Source organism: Sminthopsis crassicaudata, chromosome 2 (assembly GCF_048593235.1).
Source record: "Sminthopsis crassicaudata isolate SCR6 chromosome 2, ASM4859323v1, whole genome shotgun sequence".
NCBI lineage: Eukaryota > Metazoa > Chordata > Mammalia > Dasyuromorphia > Dasyuridae > Sminthopsis > Sminthopsis crassicaudata.
This window is the reverse complement of record NC_133618.1, coordinates 866,027-884,786: the sequence shown is the minus strand read 5'-3', so window position 1 is coordinate 884,786 and position 18,760 is coordinate 866,027. Positions and strand designations below refer to the sequence as shown.

At 62.6% G+C, this 18,760-nt stretch overlaps 2 protein-coding genes across 3 annotated transcripts in view; both read left to right on the top strand.

Moving 5' to 3' along the window:
* The window catches only part of LOC141553888 (protein FAM228B-like), a 40,022-nt gene extending 34,199 nt beyond the window's left edge, over positions 1-5,823 (top strand). For both annotated transcript variants that reach the window (XM_074285339.1, XM_074285338.1), the window contains 5 exons: positions 1,967-2,054; positions 2,129-2,285; positions 2,369-2,458; positions 4,844-4,919; positions 5,143-5,823. In XM_074285339.1, the coding sequence (XP_074141440.1) occupies positions 1,967-2,054; positions 2,129-2,285; positions 2,369-2,458; positions 4,844-4,919; positions 5,143-5,544 (813 nt within the window). In that variant the 3' untranslated portion in view covers positions 5,545-5,823. The remainder of the gene's footprint in view (positions 1-1,966; positions 2,055-2,128; positions 2,286-2,368; positions 2,459-4,843; positions 4,920-5,142) is intronic.
* A 2,281-nt stretch (positions 5,824-8,104) lies between these two features.
* LOC141553889 (protein FAM228B-like) lies at positions 8,105-18,752 on the top strand. Its single transcript, XM_074285340.1, has 10 exons — positions 8,105-8,268; positions 10,073-10,176; positions 13,631-13,699; positions 14,370-14,561; positions 16,415-16,495; positions 17,022-17,109; positions 17,537-17,675; positions 17,958-18,045; positions 18,198-18,337; positions 18,439-18,752. Exons 2-10 carry the CDS (start codon positions 10,093-10,095, stop codon positions 18,494-18,496), a joined length of 939 nt encoding a protein of 312 aa, XP_074141441.1. The 5' UTR covers positions 8,105-8,268; positions 10,073-10,092; the 3' UTR covers positions 18,497-18,752.
* Positions 18,753-18,760: the final 8 nt, after the last annotated feature.

The window sequence follows — 18,760 nt, the reverse complement described above, 5'->3', positions numbered from 1 at the left end:
TGAAGGTCTCAGCTGAGTTGACTCCCCTGGACAGGTTTCATGCCGGGAAACTGGACTGCTTCCACTTGGACTATCTCAGGAAGATCATGTGACAAGGTAATGCACCAGACACCGAGTCCTTTCTGGAGCTGAGCAGCTGAGGATCCACACTCTTCGGCAGAGAACCCAATTTCCACGGGCTGGCCACGTTGTTCAAATGCCAAGCAAGTGTTTGCCTGAAAGCCTGTTTCCCAGAGAATTCACAGCACACAAGGCTCAGGTGGAGAGGAGAAGCAGCGACAGGTAGACACTTTTTAAAGTCTCTCTGGAGAACTTTGGAAGCACTTGTGAGATATGGGAAAATGGCACGGAATGTTCAGCACGGGGCACCTGCATCAACGAAGGTGCTGCGCTCTGATGAGCAAAGCAGAACTGCAGTAGCTACAAACCAACCAACCAACACCCAGGAGGTGCATAAATAATAATCTGCCCCCAGTGTTCATGTGGACCATTTGTGCCTGACCTGCCCCGGAGCCTTCTGAGCTTGTACTGGCCACGCTGGATCTTGTACTGGGACATCCCGTTGATCCTCTTCAAGAATGAAGGACGACAGCCAACTGCTAACTCTATTATTAGCCCTTTGATTTTACCTGATAATTTATCTCTGAAATCTGACCAAGTATAATTTAAGTCAATGTCACCGACCAACTTAGATACTGCCTTAACCAGTCTGACAGCTGGAGACCTCACATCTCAAACACAGACACTTTCAATCTGTTCCGTTTGTCCTTGGATTCCTAACTTGGGAACAAAACCCTTTTGCCCTCAGAGACAGTCCTGAAAAACGATAGGAGTCTGCAGGCGGGAACTTGAACGGCTCGATCCTTAGGAGACGCTGCTGGAATTCCATGTCCGCTTTTCTATGATTGGACGCAGGCAGTTCCCCAATTTCTCGACATCAGAAATCGGGTGCCTGGTGTGTGCCCGTTTCTCACTTCTCTAACCGATTTCTGGGGACCCACGGAAGTGCCCCGGGATGGATGGCTGGGCTTTGATGAAACTACTTACAGCCCATTAAGTTCAGATTCCAAAGCTGCAGATAACACAAAGAGAAACACTCAGAGCAACATAAATCATAGGGAAACTCTCGGAACATACATCATACAACATCTTATTTTGTTTGTTTGCTTGGAGAAGATCTGAAACTGTTGGGGAGAGAGGATAATCCACTACCAGTCCCTAACCAACTTCCCTCTGTGGAAGATTTGTTCTATTAGGGCCCCATAGACTAGGGGAAAGTTCTGAGAAGGTTCTGGATCCGGACAGGAAAGCTCTTCTCTCCTTATCCCACTGTCATCAATTGCCTTGATTAATTTGGGCAAAAGAGGCAGGTCTCTTGAGTAAGATAACATTGGTCAGCAGGGGCGAGCTATTTTCAAAATATGGGTCCATGGGTTGTGCCCATTAAGGCCAAAGAGAACAGCTCCCCATTTATGGATTTGGGGGAGCAGGGAACAAAGAACCGAATGAGGTAGATGACATGATATCGGGGGCAGCAGGATGGTCACCGAAGTGCAGATAACAACATGGTCGGTTGATAGCTTGGTAATGGGAGTTAGCAGTGACCCTCCTTGTTTGTCACGAGGCTAAGGAGGGTCTTTGAGTCCAGGTGAGAGACTGAAAACCAGACAGCCTTGGGGGACAGCCTGGGACCAAGGGTATCAGGCCCAAACACTCTTGCTTCATCCCAAATTCTCCAGGCGGAGATTTGGGGGAGAGGATTTTGCAGAAGTCTGTCTTGCTCACGGTCCCAGCAGCAGCATTATGGGCTCTTGCGCAGAGAGCCCTTTTCCCCATGGACAAAAGGGCCTCTGTCCCCTCGCCCCGAAGGCCCGCTGCTTCCCGAGACCGTCCTGATGCTTAGGCCAGCTCAGGAAGGGGTCGTGTCTGCTTCAGACCCACCTGCAGCACGTCACCTTTCTTCCAGGTTATGATCCCTCTGTTGCGTGATCCCCTGTTACAAGCCCAGCAAGACAGAGATGAGGAGAACCGAGCGATTCGTCAGTGCGAGACAGGTACCCGGACGCCCGGGTCCCCTCGGCGGGGAGACCGACTAAATGCCGCGCTCACGCCGCTTCTGTCCCCGCAGGGAAGATCTACACCATGAAGCAGTTTAAGGAGCTGGAGAAAGCCGAGCAGCTGGCCAAGCTGCCGCAGTCTTCCCTGGCCCGCCAGAACATGGGCCCCAACAAGTGGCTGAGAGTCCCTTTCGGATACATGGAAAGTGATTTTCGCCAAAAAGCCAGGTAGAGCTTTGTTTCTGCCCTTTTAGCCGGGTGCTCACGGGGAGGGCCTGGGAAAAGCCTGAGCAGCCCTTCTCCTGTTCCAGGTTAAAGGTGAAAGTGGACCGGAACTGGATCAGGTCTGACTTGGTTTTCTATCCTTTCCAAACTCACGGAGGAGCAGCCAAGCTTTCCCGGTAAGTCTTTGGCCGGCACTGTGGAGGCTCCTGGCACGGGCCGATAATCCCGCTTCCCGGAGCCTCTTTTCCCGCCGTGGAGCTTACGACAGTTGGACTCCCAAGGGGAAACGCTCTGGTGGGGTCCCCTCACCTGCAGACTGCCAGAAATCTGTCCAAGGGTTTTCTATTTATTTGTTACATTTTGAGTTCGGAGCCGGCTCCTTGCCAGCTCCCAGAGCCAGGTCTGTGCACTCCCCAATTCTATGGAGACCCGGATGTTCTTATCCTTCAGAAAGGCTTCAGGACTCTCTTTGGACCGGCTCCTCGCTGGCCCCGTTCGCTTGCCCTGCACCGTCTGGGTCTGAGGCTGGCTGAGGGTCCTTCCCGCAAACAGACGCTCAGTTACCCCCAAACACATTCACGGAGAGCAAAAGCAAAGGCTTTACTCAAAAGGCACAAGTGTCAGGGGGACCCCGAGCACACACAAAGGACCCTGGGGCGCGTGTGGAAGGACACTACACTGACCCTCATGGCGGTTTGCCTCTGGGGGGCCCATGCGGCCCCCCACTCTCCATCCTGCTGTCTCCACCTCTAAGCTGCTCCCCCCAGAGGCTCCCGCCTGCCTCAGGGGGAGCCCCTCCAGAAGCTGACTCAGTGGGAGGAAGGGTCTGGTAACTCCCCATTTCAGGCCCTGCTCAGAGGGGGCCGTTGCTCCCCAGATTCTCTTGGGGATGAGGAGGTTTGGTTCCACGGATAAGATTCCCGCCCCCCACTCTCCGAGTCACATTTCTCCTCTCCCTTCCAACAACCTTCCAACCACCTCTGCCTGGAAGGGGCCCCTGACCCGGCTCTGCCCAGGCCTTTGTCCCGGCTCCTCGGGGCGGGGACCCCTGCACCAGCTCCGCGGGGACCCCTGCACCTCGGGCCCCTGCACCAGCTCCGCGGGGACCCCTGCACCTCGGGCCCCTGCACCTCGGGGCCCTGCACCAGCTCCGCGGGGACCCCTGCACCTCGGGCCCCTGCACCTCGGGGCCCTGCACCAGCTCCGCGGGGACCCCTGCACCTCGGGCCCCTGCACCAGCTCCGCGGGGACCCCTGCACCAGCTCCGCGGGGACCCCTGCACCTCGGGCCCCTGCACCAGCTCCGCGGGGACCCCTGCACCTCGGGCCCCTGCACCTCGGGGCCCCGTCCCGCTCCGTTGCTCGCTCTCCTCCTTCACTCCCAAGCCCCCCTCCCGCCTCTGGGGCGGGGCTTTCCCCCAATCTCTCTCCCGGAGCCGGGTGGGGAAGCGGGAGTTTCCCGGAGGCACTGCTGGTTTCCAGGCTCCCCCCCCTGGACGCCCCAAGTAGCTCCAGCTGCTTAAATGACAACGCGAATAGTGGTTTAGAGTAAAAGGCGGGGGGGGGGGGGGGGGGGGGGGGGGGGGCCGGAGCCCGATTAAACCCGCCAAGAGGAACCTTCTCCCTGCCAGTCCCGCCCCCCCCCCCTCCCCGCCGGTGGTCCTGGCCTGTGAAATGGCGTGGCCCCGGGCGGCGCTGCCGGATCGGGTTAGTGGGGAAGGCCGTTCATCCCCCGCCCCTTGATCCCCACCCCCCAATGCCCACTTTCATGGGAAACTAAGTCCCCCAGCCCGGGCCGGGGCCGCCCTCTCAGCAGACCCGCTGCCTGGCCGCTAGGGGGAGCGCGGGAGCCGGGGCTGGGCAGGCCCGGGGGTCCGAAGCCGGCCCCGAGTCCCCCCGGGAGGGCCCCGGCGCTGCTCCTCCCCGCGCTCCCAGGGAGGGCCGCTCGCCCCCTCCCCCCGAGGACCGGCCAGTCGTAATGTGGACGGGGGACGGGGCGGGGGTCGCCCTCCGCAGCCCCGCTCCTCGCGCCCTGAATCCGCAATAAGAAAGGGGCCTTTTCAGCGGAGAGCGAACTCCGGTCTCACAATCTGTACATTGGTGGCGCCGGCCCAGCGCGCCAGGCTGCTTCTCTCCGGGGCGCAGTTTCCCCATCTGACAAATGGACTCACGGCGCGGCGAGCGTGGGCAGGGCCCCTCCTCCCCGCACGCTGGGGCCTGCGCCGCTGTCCACCTTTGTCAAAGCCGGCCGTGACATCCCGGGTGCTTCAGCCTCGGGCACCAATTGGAGGGAGGCGGGGGTGGGGGTGGGGGAGGCCCCCCTCCCGGGCAGCCCCCCCTCCCGGGCAGCCCCCCCTCCCGGCCAGCCCCCCCCTCCCGGGCAGCCCCCCCCTCCCGGCCAGCCCCCCCTCCCGGGCAGCCGGGTCTGTGTCTGTCCCTCTCACACGCTCACACTGGGCCCCAACTGCAGCTCGGGGCCGGCCGCGTCCCTGTCTGGGGCCCCGCTCCCGGACTCCCCGGGCCCACCCTGAGGGCGCTCCCCAAGCCGGCTGTTTTGGGCAGGACGGACCCTCCCCGGACGGCCAGGAGAACGTGGACGTCTCAGTCGGGACAGTTTCCTGAGAAGGAGCCGGGCAGGGTGAGCCGAGTCCCAGGGAGGCGGGAGCCGGGACAGCTCAGAGTGACCTGGGGAGCCCCTCATCCCACGGTGGGCGGGCAGCTGCCACCAGGCCCCAGCCTCGGCTGAGGGGCTGGCTTTGGGTGGGATCCCAGCTGGGCTCTGAGGGGGGAGGGCCTCGGGAAGGGCCCAGAGCTTGCCCAAATACCCCGCCCCTCTGGATGCTCTTCCCCCCTCTGCCCAGGCCCGGAGCACTGACCGGCGGGAGCCTGCATCCAGTCTGAAGGAACGAACCACAGCCAATGCCCCGGGAGAGGTGGCTGAGAACGGCGGCCAGAGCGGCGGCCAGAGCGACGGCCAGAGCGGCGGCCAGAGCGACGGCCAGAGCGGAGGCCAGAGAGGCGGCCAGAGCGGAGGCCAGAGCGGCGGCCAGAGCGGCGGCCAGAGAGGCGGCCAGAGCGGCGGCCAGAGCGGAGGCCAGAGCGGAGGCCAGAGAGGCGGCCAGAGCGGAGGCCAGAGAGGCGGCCAGAGCGGAGGCCAGAGAGGCGGCCAGAGCGGAGGCCAGAGAGGCGGCCAGAGCGGAGGCCAGAGAGGCGGCCAGAGCGGAGGCCAGAGAGGCGGCCAGAGAGGCGGCCAGAGCTTCTGAAGGGGGCCGGCCTGCACGGGTCAGCGGGGCCCACGCCGGGCAACGCCCGGGCCACCTTTCGGGCCCATCTAAGGATTTCAATAAATGATTTTTTCCATCCGTGTGCCAGCTGTGGCTGTGGGCGGCCTTGGGGGACTGCCCCCAGGTCAGCCGCGGGGACTTCCCTCTTGCTCCCGCACCCTGCTCCCCCTTGCCCTTCCTTCGGTAGGATGAGGATCGCAGGGAAACTCGAGAACTGCTGGGAGACCTTCCCTCTCCCTGGCCACCTGTTGTTCAAACACCCCGTTCTCCTTCTGCCCTCCTCTCCTGCTCCCTTATTGGGGCGCGGTTCAGTGGTGACACTGGGGCCCTGTTTTCTCAGACCTCCAGATGGCCTTGTTGTGCTGCTCTCCAAGCCCTCCACATCCCTCTGAAATCTAGATTCTTCCCTCTGGCCACTCCAGCCTCAGTCAGGATGGAGAACTTCTTAGCACGGACTTTTAGGCAAAGAGCTAAGAGATTTGGAGCCACTTAACTGCACTCATCTTGATCTGCAGTCCTGACAGGCAGGGCCAGTCGCTGGGGGGTCCCAGACTGGCGGCCCATTTCTCAAAGGAACTGGACTCGGTTTCCCTAAAGTGGCTCTTGTGCCTTAGAGGAGACGTCTCAAAATTTACCCTAGGGCACCAGAGCAGTTTAGAAGCCAAAGGGCACCAGTGGCTACCAGTGGGAGGCTAACCCTCAGTGGCACCCTGGCGGCCACCGCCCCCGGGACTTCTCCCCAGAAAGCTGAACTCATTGCCCGACCGGAGCTTTGGCACTGGGGAAGGGAAGGAGACGAACACCTACGGGGGCTCCAAATGGGCGTTCCATATTGGGGATGCTCCCGGGGCCATGTGGAAAGAAAGAGGGCTTTTTGACACAGAGAATTCCATTAAATATGCAGGAGATTCTGCAGCTACTGCAGGCTGCCCCCCCCACTCCAGGGAGGTTTCAGTCATGTCTTGTAAAGGACACCGGAAGGGAGACTCCCTTTGGGTCTAGGGTGCAGCTAAAGCCGCTGCCTGCTCACCCCTGTCACCCCCCCCCAGCTTCCTGCTTCTTACAGCCCTTTGTAGAGCCCACAGAACGAGCCCCTTGTCCTTCTGGCTGGTCCTGAAGCTGTTCATAAAAGGGGCCCACACCCAGGGGAGGGGGGTTTCCGGGTGCTTCTGGTCCCTGTCACACACCCGGGGAGGGGGGTTTCCGGGTGCTTCTGGTCCCTGTCACACACCCGGGGGAGGGGGTTTCTGGGTGCTTCTGGTCCCTGTCACACACCCAGGGGAGGGGGTTTCCGGGTGCTTCTGGTCCCTGTCACACACCCGGGGAGGGGGTTTCCGGGTGCTTCTGGTCCCTGTTGACACCTTTACTCACTGGGGGAAGCCTTTCCTGCAGGACTGAGAAGGCTCACTAAGAGAGACTGTACCTCTCCGGGGCCTGTCCAGCTTTTCCTCCTCAGGGATGTCAGAAATCGTCCGTCCTCCTTTCCCTCCCCCTCTCCTTCCTAACCCTTTCTGGCTCTAAGGATGAGACCTTTGCCCCTCGCCTTTTCTTGATGTCGTTCTGGGGCCCTGCCTCTCAGCCAGGGAGCTCCCTGGATGGGCAGTGGGGCATTCAGGATCGCTGGTGGGCCCTCAGCATCCTCGGGGCAGCCCACAGATGGGACCTGATGCACCATTTGCCAAGGTCCCGTTCCCAAACGTCACCCTCTCCACCCTGGAGGACCCCCCCCTTTTCATGTGCTGGCGAGACTTGTTTCCTCCTGGCTCCAAGCGAACTTCCAACAACTCCCTCAGGGGGAAGGAGGGCGTCCTGCCCGGGAAGTCGGGACAGCTGCCCTTGCGGGCGGCCGCCGCCTCTTCTGATCTCGGGCTTCCCCTCCTGGCCCGAACCCACTGAACAGAGGGACAGCTCTACCGCCCTGGTCAGCTTGAGCAGCCACAGATGATCAAAGGAACATGGGGGGACTGCTTGAGGGGGAAATGATGGAACGGTATCCCCTGTAATCTTGGGGGGCAGGTCAGAAGGGAATCTCCAACATCCCGGGGGAACTCCCAGAGAAGGAACGGGTTCACCTGGAAGTCTGGGCCTGGGGCCTCTCCTGAGTTGAAGAGTAGCCCCAGCCGGGCCAAGGCCACCCCACACCCCGGCCTGTGGGCCCCTGCTAATTCCCAGCTCGAGTTTGCCGCGGCCTCTGAGGGTGGGTCGTTGTCACAAACCTCGGGCCTGGGTCACCGGGGTCGGAATCTTCCACAAAGGCCGCTGCCCGCCCAGAGGGTCCCACTGCTGCCAGGGGGTCTCTCAATCCCCAATGCTCACACCTCCACACTGGGCTGCGGGCACTGGGAGGATTCCGCTCCAGCCACGTCCGCCGCTCGGGGCTCCAGCCGCCCCTCCCGTCTGGAGCCCTCTAGGGGAGGGCACACAGCAGGCGCCTAATCCATGCCACGCGGCGGCTTTATCAGGACTTCCCTTAGGGAGAAGTAACAGAAGTCCATGTATAAAGGGGGGGGGGGGGCAGAGGCTGGCGCGTGACCGCGAGTTTTGAAGCCCACGGAGGCCCCACGAGGTCACGCCAGCACCGCCAAACCCCAAGCCAGCGTTCTTTCGGGGTTCCACGCGGCGGGGTGAATCGGCACAGCCCCGCCCCTGGGCGCCCCCCACCGGAAGAGGCGGGACGTGAGCGGAGGGAGCAGGGAGGTGCAGGTTGGCTCCCGGGTGGGGGGCCCGGGCGGGTCCTGAGGGAGGACGGGCTTGCCTTGGAGCGAGGCCTCCTGGCCCTGCTCTGGTCCGGCCGGTCCGAGTGCCAGAAAGCCGCCTCTGTCCGTTAAGGCGCTGACGTCACCAGGCGGCCGTTAGCCCTCCGGGGACATCCTAGGCCATGCCTCTGGCAGTGAAGCCTCGAGGGAGGAAAAGCCTTACTCCCCTCCCCCCAGGCCTCTGTGAATCCCGTGGGGGTGAGCGGAGAGGGAGGACCGTGGGAAGTCTGGATCCCCCCCAGGCCGCGCCCTCCGCCCCCTTCTCCCTTTGACGTGCTCCAGGGAGTCCTGGCCATGGTCTTGGCCAACTCTTCATTTTGCAAGTTAAGCCAACAAGTGTTTGTTAGGTGCCTACTGTGTACCGGGCGTTTTGTCCGGCGGAAGAATGCGCAAAGGTGGACAAGGAGCCCGCGGCTTCCAGAGGAGGGGGAGGGGCGGAGGCGGCCCGGGCGTTGGGTCCGAAGGCAAAAGGCAGATTTGAAAGGGGCCGAATGAGGGGAGCAAGGAAGGGGGCGGAGTTAATTAGCCAGGAGCACCCCCCAAGGAGCCTCAGTGGGGTCTAAGAAGTGGGGTCCCGAGAGACCACGTGGCAAAGGGGCGGCGCCCCGATCTGCAGGCCGACCGAGCCAAAGGAGGCGGGAGGAGGGCGGCCATAGTGGGGTCTACAGGGACATGACGCGGGGGGAGGGGGGCCAGGGAGCGAAACTGAAGGTATTGGAGCCTTCTGCCTGGTCAGGGATCCAATTCTCCCCACCCCCTTCCCATTCAGGAGAACGGGCAGAAGGCGGCGGTGAACTCTCCGCCTCCTGGTCCTGCTGGGGGCTGCCAGGGTCCTTCTGGAAATGGGGGGTCAGCACGCGGCTGGCCCCAGGAGACCCTCCTTTCCAGCGCTTCTCCTCAGCCCCTTCCCAGTGATCTTCCCACTAAGAACCTCTGATCCCTTCTCTTTCCTTCTTCAGGAAGTCTCAAGTGTTCCCTCCCTCCCTCCTCCTTCCTCCCTCCCTCCCTTCCTTCCTCCCTCCCTCCCTCCTCCCTCCCTCCCTCCTCCCTCCTTCCTTCCTTCCCTCCCTCCCTCCCTTCCTTCCTGCCTTCCTTCCCTTCTTCCCTCCTTCCTTCCTTTTTTTCTTTCTTCCCTCCCTTTCTTCCTCTGCATGTCCTTGGTCATTTTTAGGAGTTGGAGAATGGACCAAGTCTCTGTGGACTTGAATTAATCAGAGATTCTTCTTCCTTTTAATCTTGTCTTCTCCTCTTGATCCTTGTCTGGATCCTTTTAACAAAGAACAGGCAGGGGGCAGGGCTTCAGGTGAGGACCCAGATTCCTCTCATGACTTCAGACTTGACGGCTTCTGTGGCTCTTCTGCCGGAGCAGTCTCCCGCCGTTGGCCGAGTGGGCTCTCGGGGGCAGTGTTGGGGTCCCGTCTGTGGGACGCTGCGGGCGGCTGCTCGCGCTGCTTTTCTCAGAAGCCCCTGTGACTGACACTGCCTTGTCACTGGCAGGGCTGACCCTCCCTGGTCAATGGGAGTTTCCAGGAGAGCCGTCTCTCCCGGGAGCCCGTGGTTGGGATACAGCTTCACACTCCCTTCTGTGACCGTGGACGAACGAGTCCAGGTGTTTAAGCCTCATTCCCCTCCTCCCGTGCGGGCTGCCCTTTGTCATCCATGCCCCATGCCCTGGGTAATCAGATGGGAGGGATCCGCCTGGGCTGGCGCTCAGGGAACGCCCTCTGAGGGCACCGTTGTGGCTCTTTCAGGGGCTGTGCTCGGGAGTACCATGGAAAAGCCTTTCTGCTGCTCGAGACTTTCCAGGTTTGGCGTCAGAGACTGGCCGGAGCCCAAGTCCATGGCTTTTCTGGAGGTAGGGCCAGACCGTCCAGCCACGTGCTCCTACGGGAGACCTGCCTTCTGCGCTGCTGGGGCGCAAAGGAAGGAAGGCGCAGAACTTGCCCAATCTGGGTGGACCTTGGCTGGGTACCCAGAAGTGAACTCTCCTCCAGTTGCTTCCCTCCCCAATCCAGCCTCTTCCTCCTCCCAGTCCTCCCCCACCTGGGCCTGGACATCTCTCCAGCTGCCTCCTCCCCCCTCCCTCTGCAGCCTTCTGGTTTTGTGCCCACCCCTCCATGTTTTCTCCTTGGCTACCTCTGTTCCAGCCTTACTTTCACTCATCCAAGCTGGGCTAGTTGTTCTGGGGCAGCCAGATGCCTTCCATTGCCTGTCTAAAGGCCGGCTCTGAGCAGGTACAGAAACAAGGCTTGTGGGCTGGTTATGGCCGAGGCTCTCTACCAAAACACACCCATTCACAGACGGGGCGCTGAAGAGAAGGGGGGCTGTTGCAGCATTTCTGGGGATGCGACGTCCTGCGCCGCTCTCCCTCACCCCCTCATCTCGTAGGTCACTACTCGCCTCACCAACAGATTGGACACGCTCAGTTTGTTTAATTCAGTTGTCCCTCGTTCACAGAATGGACCAGTGTGATGACATCATTGTATGTGTGCCAGAGCCTCCTGTGTCATCGTCTCAATTCTGAAGTTCTTTTTTTCCCTGAGGCAATCGGGGTTAAGTGACTTGCCCAGGGTCACAGGGCCAGGATTGAGGCCAAATTTGAGCTCAGGTCCCTCCTGACTTCAGGGCTGGTGCTCTGTGCACTGTGCCACCCAGCTGCCCTAATTCTAAACTTCTTGAGAGACCCTGAGAGTGACTACTTTATGAGGACCTGCCTGTGAGTTCTCCATAAATAATCTTTAGGCAAGCGTATGATTGGCACTCCAGTACCACAGTGAGGTCAGCACCATGGCTCTGTGGGCCTCCCGTTGGGTGGTCAGTCTGCTACCTCTCCTCTCCCCCACTTTCCTTTGGAAAGCTCTGGCAGTGTGGGGGTCAATCTCATTATCAGTCCCTGGAAAGTGTCCCGCCGAGTAAGTGAACTCTTCCACAGCATTCAGACCTTCCCTTTTTGTTTGCAAGGGTTCTGACCCAAACGAGCAAAACGCAGTGCTGGACACCAAATCTCTAAAGCGGTCGCCTTTCTGTCTGGGAGCCATTGCTGCTGTTGAAGGTGAAGCTTGGAGAGGATAAGTCTATGGTCAGGGCGGCACTCTGCGCCACACCTGGCCTTGGCCACTCTCCATCCTGCCTACCTCCTCTCCTTATGTTCACGTAGCCTAAACACCAGGGTTTGCTGCCAGGGTGCCCCCACGATGCTTTATTTATCGTGGCTAGGTAAATGTTAAAGTTCAGGGTGGGTGATGAGAAGGCATTGTTTTGTTCTGTCTTGGAAGTGAGTCGGTCTCCCTTGTAAAAATTAGCCTCGTCAACTGAGGGGGCCTCACTGGTGCTTAATGATGGGGGAACAGAGCATTTATTTTGCGCTCCTCTGTGCCAGGTCCTGCGCTAAGTGCTGGCAAAAGATAGTTCTTGTCCTCAGAGAGCTGGCGGTCTAATGGAGGGGACAACAAATAGACAAGCTGGATACAAAGCGAGCTCTATAAAGGATGAAGAATAAATAGGGGAAGGCGCTGGAATTAAGAGGGATTGTGCAAGGCTCCCAGGAGAAGAAGGCAGGAGATCAGTGGTAAAGAGCAGAAGAGGGACGGCCAGAGAGAATGCCCAAATCTTCCAGATGGAGGGTGCTGCCCATGGGAGACCCTGCCCACCGAGGGCAGACACAGCCCATCCGTTCCCAAAGCCGAAGGCTCCGTGTCCTCGGCTTCTTGCTTCCCTTATTTCTAACTTCTGGCTTCGGGAGACTTCTTGCCAGAGAGCAAGTGTCACGTCAGAAAGACCCGAGTTCAAACCCAGCTTCAGGTTCTTACTAGATCCGTGACTCTGAACAAGTCACCGGCACTGGTGGTGCTTCTCTGCCTTAGGTGGAGCCCTCTCCGGGTGTTCTGCTGCTCTGAAATGTGTTCAGTCATCATCCGAAGGAACCCGGGGCAGTGGGGGGAGAGCTTGGGCACGAATCTCCATCATTCCTCTCTCCAGCTTTCATTGGCGTCCCCCACACCCCTTGAATTCTCCCTCTTCCTTCAAACCCAACGCTGGGCCCTCCTTGCACATGAAGCCTTTTCCGAGTCCCCACTGGCGGGTGCCCACCGCCCCCAGTGGTCTGGTATTTCCCTAAGCCATGGGAGCTTCAGGCTGCAGGCCAGCCATGGGAGCCCTGCACGTTTAGAACTTTAAGGAGTTCTGTTCTTCAGTGACCTTTTGCACTTCTTTTTCCACTCGGTTGACGGCTCTACAAGAGTTGTTCTCTTCAGTGGACAATGCTAGTTTTACCATTCCGATTATTTCTGGGCTTAGCAGTAAACAGCTTTTAACTACAAATTTAGCTTCCAGTTAGCTTGTGATGTTCTCCGTTTGCGAGGCAGGAAAATGATTTTCCGCTCCTGTTGCTTTCTTTCGGCATTCCGAGCCTGGCCAGAATCGGCTCAGGGATGAGACTCCAGCCTGGGGGAGCTTTAAATCTGGCCAGAGATGCTCTTCCCCGGATGTGCAAGTCCCAGGGAAGGTTTTCCGGGAAGCTTCTTTGCAGAGGGATGGCCATTTATGCCGGGTTATTCAAAGGAAGGCCAGAGGCCAGTGAAAGGTCACTTCGGTCCTTCCTTTCTGCACAATGGTGGTCTTTCTGGGCTTGGCTCCCTTCTCATCCTGTTCACTACAGACAACAGTCATCAGGGAGAGGGGTCCAGAGGGTTCTCTTAGGGACGGGGATTGCTCTTTAAAGGCTGTTTCTGAGCTTCCTTATCCCTGGATAGGGGGTGTCTGGGGCATGGGGGGAAGGGAGGAAGTGACACAATCGTAAAGAGGTCCACAGTTTTTATTTTCATAAAGAGAAAGATGAATTGGCCTTTCACCATCGGGCTGACAAAGGGCTGACAAGTTCTACCTGAATGGAGAACAATGGAGCCTCCTCCTCTCCTCGGCATTTGTAGAGCTTCACGACCAAAGGTCCCGCAGGGATCAAGCTGTCCATGGGCCATTTAGAGGGAAGAACTCCGAGAGCAAGTTCCGATGGGCCTCCTTGGGACTGCTCCCACCCGGTGTCCGCGGGGGCCGAGCCAGGCCGACCCCCGGGCCGCCAGAGCTGTGCTTCCCCCCTGGCCGTGGGCAGCAGCCTCGAGTGCGCCGCGCTCGGGCACATGGAGGGCACGTGGCCCTCCCAATCCGTGGCGAGTCCTGGGCTCCTGGCGGGCGAGGACCGCCGGCTCTCCTGCCGCTGCCCGAAGCCGGTCTCTGGGCTCCAGGGCCGGGAATTCCCGGGCTCCGGCCTTTCAGGGTTTCTTCCTGAAGGCCACGTCCCTCTCTCCTTTCAGGCACTGGCCAAATATGACGTCGACACAGCTGTCCAGTTGATCTTATGCCGAGAAAAATTCATCGTGAAGGTGAGCGCGGGGCCCGGTGGTCTGTGCCTGGCCGGGCCGCCGATGTGGTATCCAGGGGGTTCGAGCCCTTCCCGTGGGCCAGGAATGCCCTGGACGCTGGGCGCAAGAGAACGGCCTCTTCCCTCCCGTGCCGTGGGCCAGGAATGCCCTGGACGCTGGGCGCAAGAGAACGGCCTCTTCCCTCCCGTGCCCTGGGGGGGAGGGGCTTGTGCGGGAGAAGGGCCCTGCAACCCTGGCCGAGAAAAGTGTCCTGGGGCTGGAGAGAGCGGAAGGGAGGGCGGGAGCCAGCTGGGCGGCATCCCTGGGCTGGCACCAGGCTCCGTGCTCTCCAAGATGCGGCGCTGCCTCTATGGAGGCCCTCTTGCCCAGGCACAGAGCTGGGGGGAGCCACCCCTTCCCACAGAGTTCCGGCACCTTCCCTGAGGAATCCCCCGAGGCCGGCGGACCCCTTGGGGAGGGTGTGGAGCTCTGCGGTGCTGCTAATCCTGGTTGGCCCCCATTATTCCCCGAGCTCTAAAGGAGGGAGGCCCCCGGCACCTGAAGTCTAGAAGCAGGTGGGCTCATGCCAGAGGGAGGGGGGAAGGAGGAGGAGGAGGAGGAGGAGGAGGAGGAGGAGGAGGAGGAGGAGGAGGGAGCAGGAGCCGGCTCCTTTGGTCTCCCGGTTCCCTAGGAAGTGTACAAGTATTTGGACTATCAGGACATGCTGAGGGTCAGGAGGAGGGAGCTGATGTACCGGAAATGGGTTCGGAATGTCGGGGACCCTCTGCAGCAGCTGATCACCCAGAGAGTGGCCGCCACCCACCTGACCGCCAAGGAGAAGCTAGAGGCGGCGGACAACTACCTCAAGTACAGCAACAAGATGGTACCGGGCAGCAGGAGGACTCTGGGGGGAGGGCTCCCCACCCAGGCACCACCGGCCCCAGGAGAGCCCCAGGAGAGATGAGGCTCGAGGGAGTGGTTCTGAAAAAGACCTGCCCGGGGCAGTGGCCCACAAGCTCCCTTTGCCTCAGCGGCCTCTCACCCATGGCATCCATCCAATAGCGTTTATCGAGCGCCGCCTGTGTCCAGTGCTGTGGCTGGCAGTCCAGCACTTCTTGGGGCGCTCCTTCTTCCGGACATCAGGCTTGGATCGGCCCACGAAGAACCGTGACCCCTCCCCCCAGATCCCCCGCCCCTCCCGGCGCCCCCCCCCAAGCCCACTTCCTTCCCTGGCCACCTCCAGGCCCTTTCTGCAAGTCCCCGGGTTAGCCATTGGTCAGTCGGCCGCTTTTATCAAGTGTTTTCTGTGCCGGGGGGGGGGGGGGGGGGAAGCTCCTGCTGGGTCCTCCAGGGACCCCCCCTCTAGTGGAGATGACAGCCTAGGAAGAGGGAGAAGGGCCAGCACCGGCCCCTCCCCCCTCAGAGTTCTTGGTGGCCTTTCCAAGCAGCCCCTGGGATCTCCCGTGGGCATCTGCTGCTCCTGCACTGGCTCTTTCCTGTTTCCTCTGTGACTTTTCAGGCCGAGCTCTGCTCCCGGGTACTTGTGGGGGGGCCGTTTCCCAGAATCTGCCTTCTGCATCGCGGCTGGGGGCTGCGGACCCTCTGGCTTTCCGGCACCCTGCCCCCGGGGCCTTCCCGCCTGTTTTGTACAGAGCAGTTCACGGAGCTCCTCAGGGACCGGGACCAGGGATCTTCCTCTGCCCCCTGACCTCTGGCAGCCATGTTGTGACCACTGACTCATGTGACCTTTTGGTGTCTCTGTCTCTCACAGCGTGCCGGGGGTCCCCGCCAGACACTGCAATACTTGGTGGTCCTAGGGGTCCTTTGGGCCCCCTGAATCATCAGAAGCGGGGAGTCTCTATCCCCTGGAGGGGGGGGCCTCCATTCTCCCTCTCAGTGCCGACCCCCTCCTCCCTCCGGTGCTGACCCCCTCCTCCCTCTCTGTCCCCCTCCTCCCTCTCTGTCCCAACCCTCCTGCTCCCCTCTCAGTGCCGACCCCCTCCTCCCTCTCAGTGCCGACCCCCTCCTCCCTCTCAGTGCCGACCCCCTCCTCCCCAGCCCATCAGCCTGTGCTTCCGGCCTGTTCTTTGCCTTTCCTCACCCGGCCTGGCCCGGGCCTCCCTCGTTCAGACTCCTCCAGGTGCCCCTTATGCCTCGGAGGGCCGGAGGGGGAGGATCTGGAGGGGGTCCCCAGGAGCAGGGCAGGGACAGAGGGGAGGGGGGGAGGGGCAGCCCTGGGGAGTTCTGTAGCAGTCACGCGTTAATTAGGTGACTTGTGGGTGTCCCGGCTCCTAGACTAAGCTCTGGGGCTGCAAGGAGCTTCCCTGGGGGGGGGGGGGGAGAAGGGGAAGGAACCCCCCCATCCCAGATTCAGGTTCCCCGATCTAACGTCCTTTCCGGTGCTTAAACCTGAGGAAAGCAGGGGATCTGGGACATAGAGGGAGGGGGAACGGCTCAGGCAAAGGCCCGGAGGCAGGAGTTTGTGGGGCGTGGGCAGGGTCCCGAGAAGCTTGCTCAGAGCCCTGGGGTGGAGGACCGTCCCCCCTTGAGTCTGGATGGGAGCCCTCGCCCACCTCCAGGCAGCCCCCACGGGATTCTCGGAGCGGCGGCCTCCCCGCCTCCCCCTTGCTCCGCGGGGTCTCCGTGGCAGCGGCCGTGCAGGAGGGGCCGTGTCTCGGTCCTGGCTCGGGGCCCCCGCAGACGCCCCCCCCCACCGCCTCCTGCTCCCTCCCCCAGGGCAGAACTTTCATTGATCACTACGACCCGCGGGAGTACGACCCTTTCTACATGAGGAATAAGGACCCGGCGTATCTCAAGGTACTGCCCTCCGCCGGACTGGCCTCGTGCCCTTCCGAGGGCGCAGGGGGGGGAGACGGGGGTCACCACGCGGACGCTCCTGAGCTGCCAGCAGGGACCCCCTGGGACTGGGGGACACGGCCCGTCATGGCCTCAGAAGGGCGCGCCCAATTCCCTCCTGCTCCTTCGCCCCTCTGGCCGGCGCCCTTCACCCCCTCGGCCCCCCCCCGCCGGCGCCCTTCGCCCCTCCCCCCCCCGCGGCCGGCGCCCTTCACCCCCTCGGCCCCCCCCCCGCCGGCGCCCTTCGCCCCTCCCCCCTCCCGCGGCCGGCGCCCTTCACCCCCTCGGCCCCCCCCCCCCGCCGGCGCCCTTCGCCCCCCCCCCCCGCGGCCGGCGCCCTTCGCCCCCTCGGCCCCCCCCCGCCGGCGCCCCTCTCCCCCTCCCCCCCCCCCCCCCCGCGGCCGGCGCCCTTCGCCCTCTCGCCCCGAGGGCCCGCCGCTTCCCGAGACGCCTCCCGGAGCCCCGGTGGGCGTCGCCTCTCTCCCAGGTCCTGGTCCCTCCGTTCCGGGACCCCGTGTGGCAAGCCCAGCAAGACCGGGACGAGGAGAACCGAGCCATTCTCCAGTGTGAGACAGGTGCCCGCCCCGCCCCCCGCCGCCGACAACCAATCCCAGCGCGCCTCGCCCGTGACGCCCCGCGCCGGGCTCGGCCCGAGCCCGGAGCTCTCTGCCCGCCTGGCGTCCGAGCCTCGGTCCCTGAGGTCTCCGCTGCCCCTCGGGGAGGGGGAGGAAAGCGACGAGCGCTTCCGCGGTGAAGGCCGGGAGGGGGCCGGGGAGGGGCCGGCCGGGGGCCGAAGGAGGCGGGGGCGCAGGCTCCCGCGGGCGGGACGGCGCGTCCCGTCAGGACCAGGGCCAGCGACGGGCCGGGAGGAGGTGGGCGGGGCTGCGGGGGCGCGCGCGCGGACCGGGGGCAGGGCGGGAGCCGCGCTGTGGCGGGCCCCTCCCCCGCTCCCGGCTTGGGGGGAGCCTGGGGGAATCCCTCGGGGTCCCGCTGTCCCTGCAGGGAGGAGATACACGATGAAGGAGTTCAAGGAAGCGGAGAAGGCCCGGCAGTTGGCGGGGCTGCCCCGCTTCTCCTTCGCCCGGCCCCGCAGATGCCCCGCCTCGGCGCCCGCCGAAGGCCGAGGCTTCTCCCGAAGCAGGTGCGCGGGGCGGCCCCCGGGGGCAGGGCGGGGGCGATAGGAGGAGCGACGCAGAGGGGCCCCTTGGGCCGACTTCCAGGCCTCGGGCCATCTCCAGGCCGGGCCGGCCCGTGCTGCCTCCTCACGGAGGCCGGCCGTCACCGGGCGGAGGCCAGCTCCGGGTCCCGGTGGCGCCCTGGTCAAACTCGGCCCCCCGGACGGTGCCCGATGATGGGGGTGCAGAAAGCGCCCCCTGGCAGGTCCGGCCCAGGGGGACCCCCTTTCCTTCCGGGTTCCCTTCAGGGCCCACACCAGGCCAGCCACCGTGGGGAGGAGTCAGTCGGCGGGCCCGAGGCACTTCCCCATCCTGGAGGACGCACAGGAGAAGGCGGTGAGCTGGGAACAGGGGAGCGCCCCCCCCACCCGCCGGGAAGCCCAGCTCCTGGGGAGCTGATCCTCTGGTGGATAAGAGCCCCCCTGGGGGGGTGTGGGAGGGCTCTTGGCCCTCCGAGGATCCCCAACTCTCGTCTGGTCCCGGGGCAGATGTCTTCGGCCCTCAGCACGCTGGACCTGGACGAGGTGGGCAGCACCAGGGCCAGCAGCAGGGCTGCCGAGGCCTGGGCCCACCGGCCGCCCTTGCTCAGGTCCCTCACGCGGCCCGCCAGCCACAAAGTGCGCCCCGCGTAAGTGAGCCTCTGCTGGGGGGCCCAGCTCCCATCTGGACTTGGGGGGTGCTGGGGGTGCCCAGCGGCTCAGGGGGTCCTCTGTGCCCTTTCTGCCCCAGATACCAGGAGAGGCCGGCCTACATCCCCAGCCCGGGCCAGGCCTCGCACTGGCCATGAGGAGGTCGGCGTGGGCCCCAGCACCCGCCTGAGCTGGCAACCAGAAGCTCCATGTTTCCTCCTGGGGGGCACTGAACTTGAGGAGCTGCCCCCAGGGGCTCTGCCTCTGCAGGGGGCTGGGTGGATTTCCCCCAGTTTTGGGGGCGACGTTTCTGCTCCTAGGAGGCTGATGGGTTTTTTTTGGGGGGGTTGGGGGAACATGGGAGAGCACCCGGTAGCCTGAGGGCCAAATAAAGCCACTTGTTTGTGTACCACACAATGGAC

What these genes read in the sequence shown, in the direction of transcription:
- LOC141553889 (XM_074285340.1), top strand. Translation starts at nt 10,093, where the DNA reads ATGGAAAAGCCTTTCTGCTGCTCGAGACTTTCCAGGTTTGGCGTCAGA. An exon ending in AGGACCCGGCGTATCTCAAG is followed by an intron (nt 16,496 to 17,021) that starts GTACTGCCCTCC and finishes CCTCTCTCCCAG; the next exon opens with GTCCTGGTCCCTCCGTTCCG. An exon ending in AGGACGCACAGGAGAAGGCG is followed by an intron (nt 18,046 to 18,197) that starts GTGAGCTGGGAA and finishes GTCCCGGGGCAG; the next exon opens with ATGTCTTCGGCCCTCAGCAC.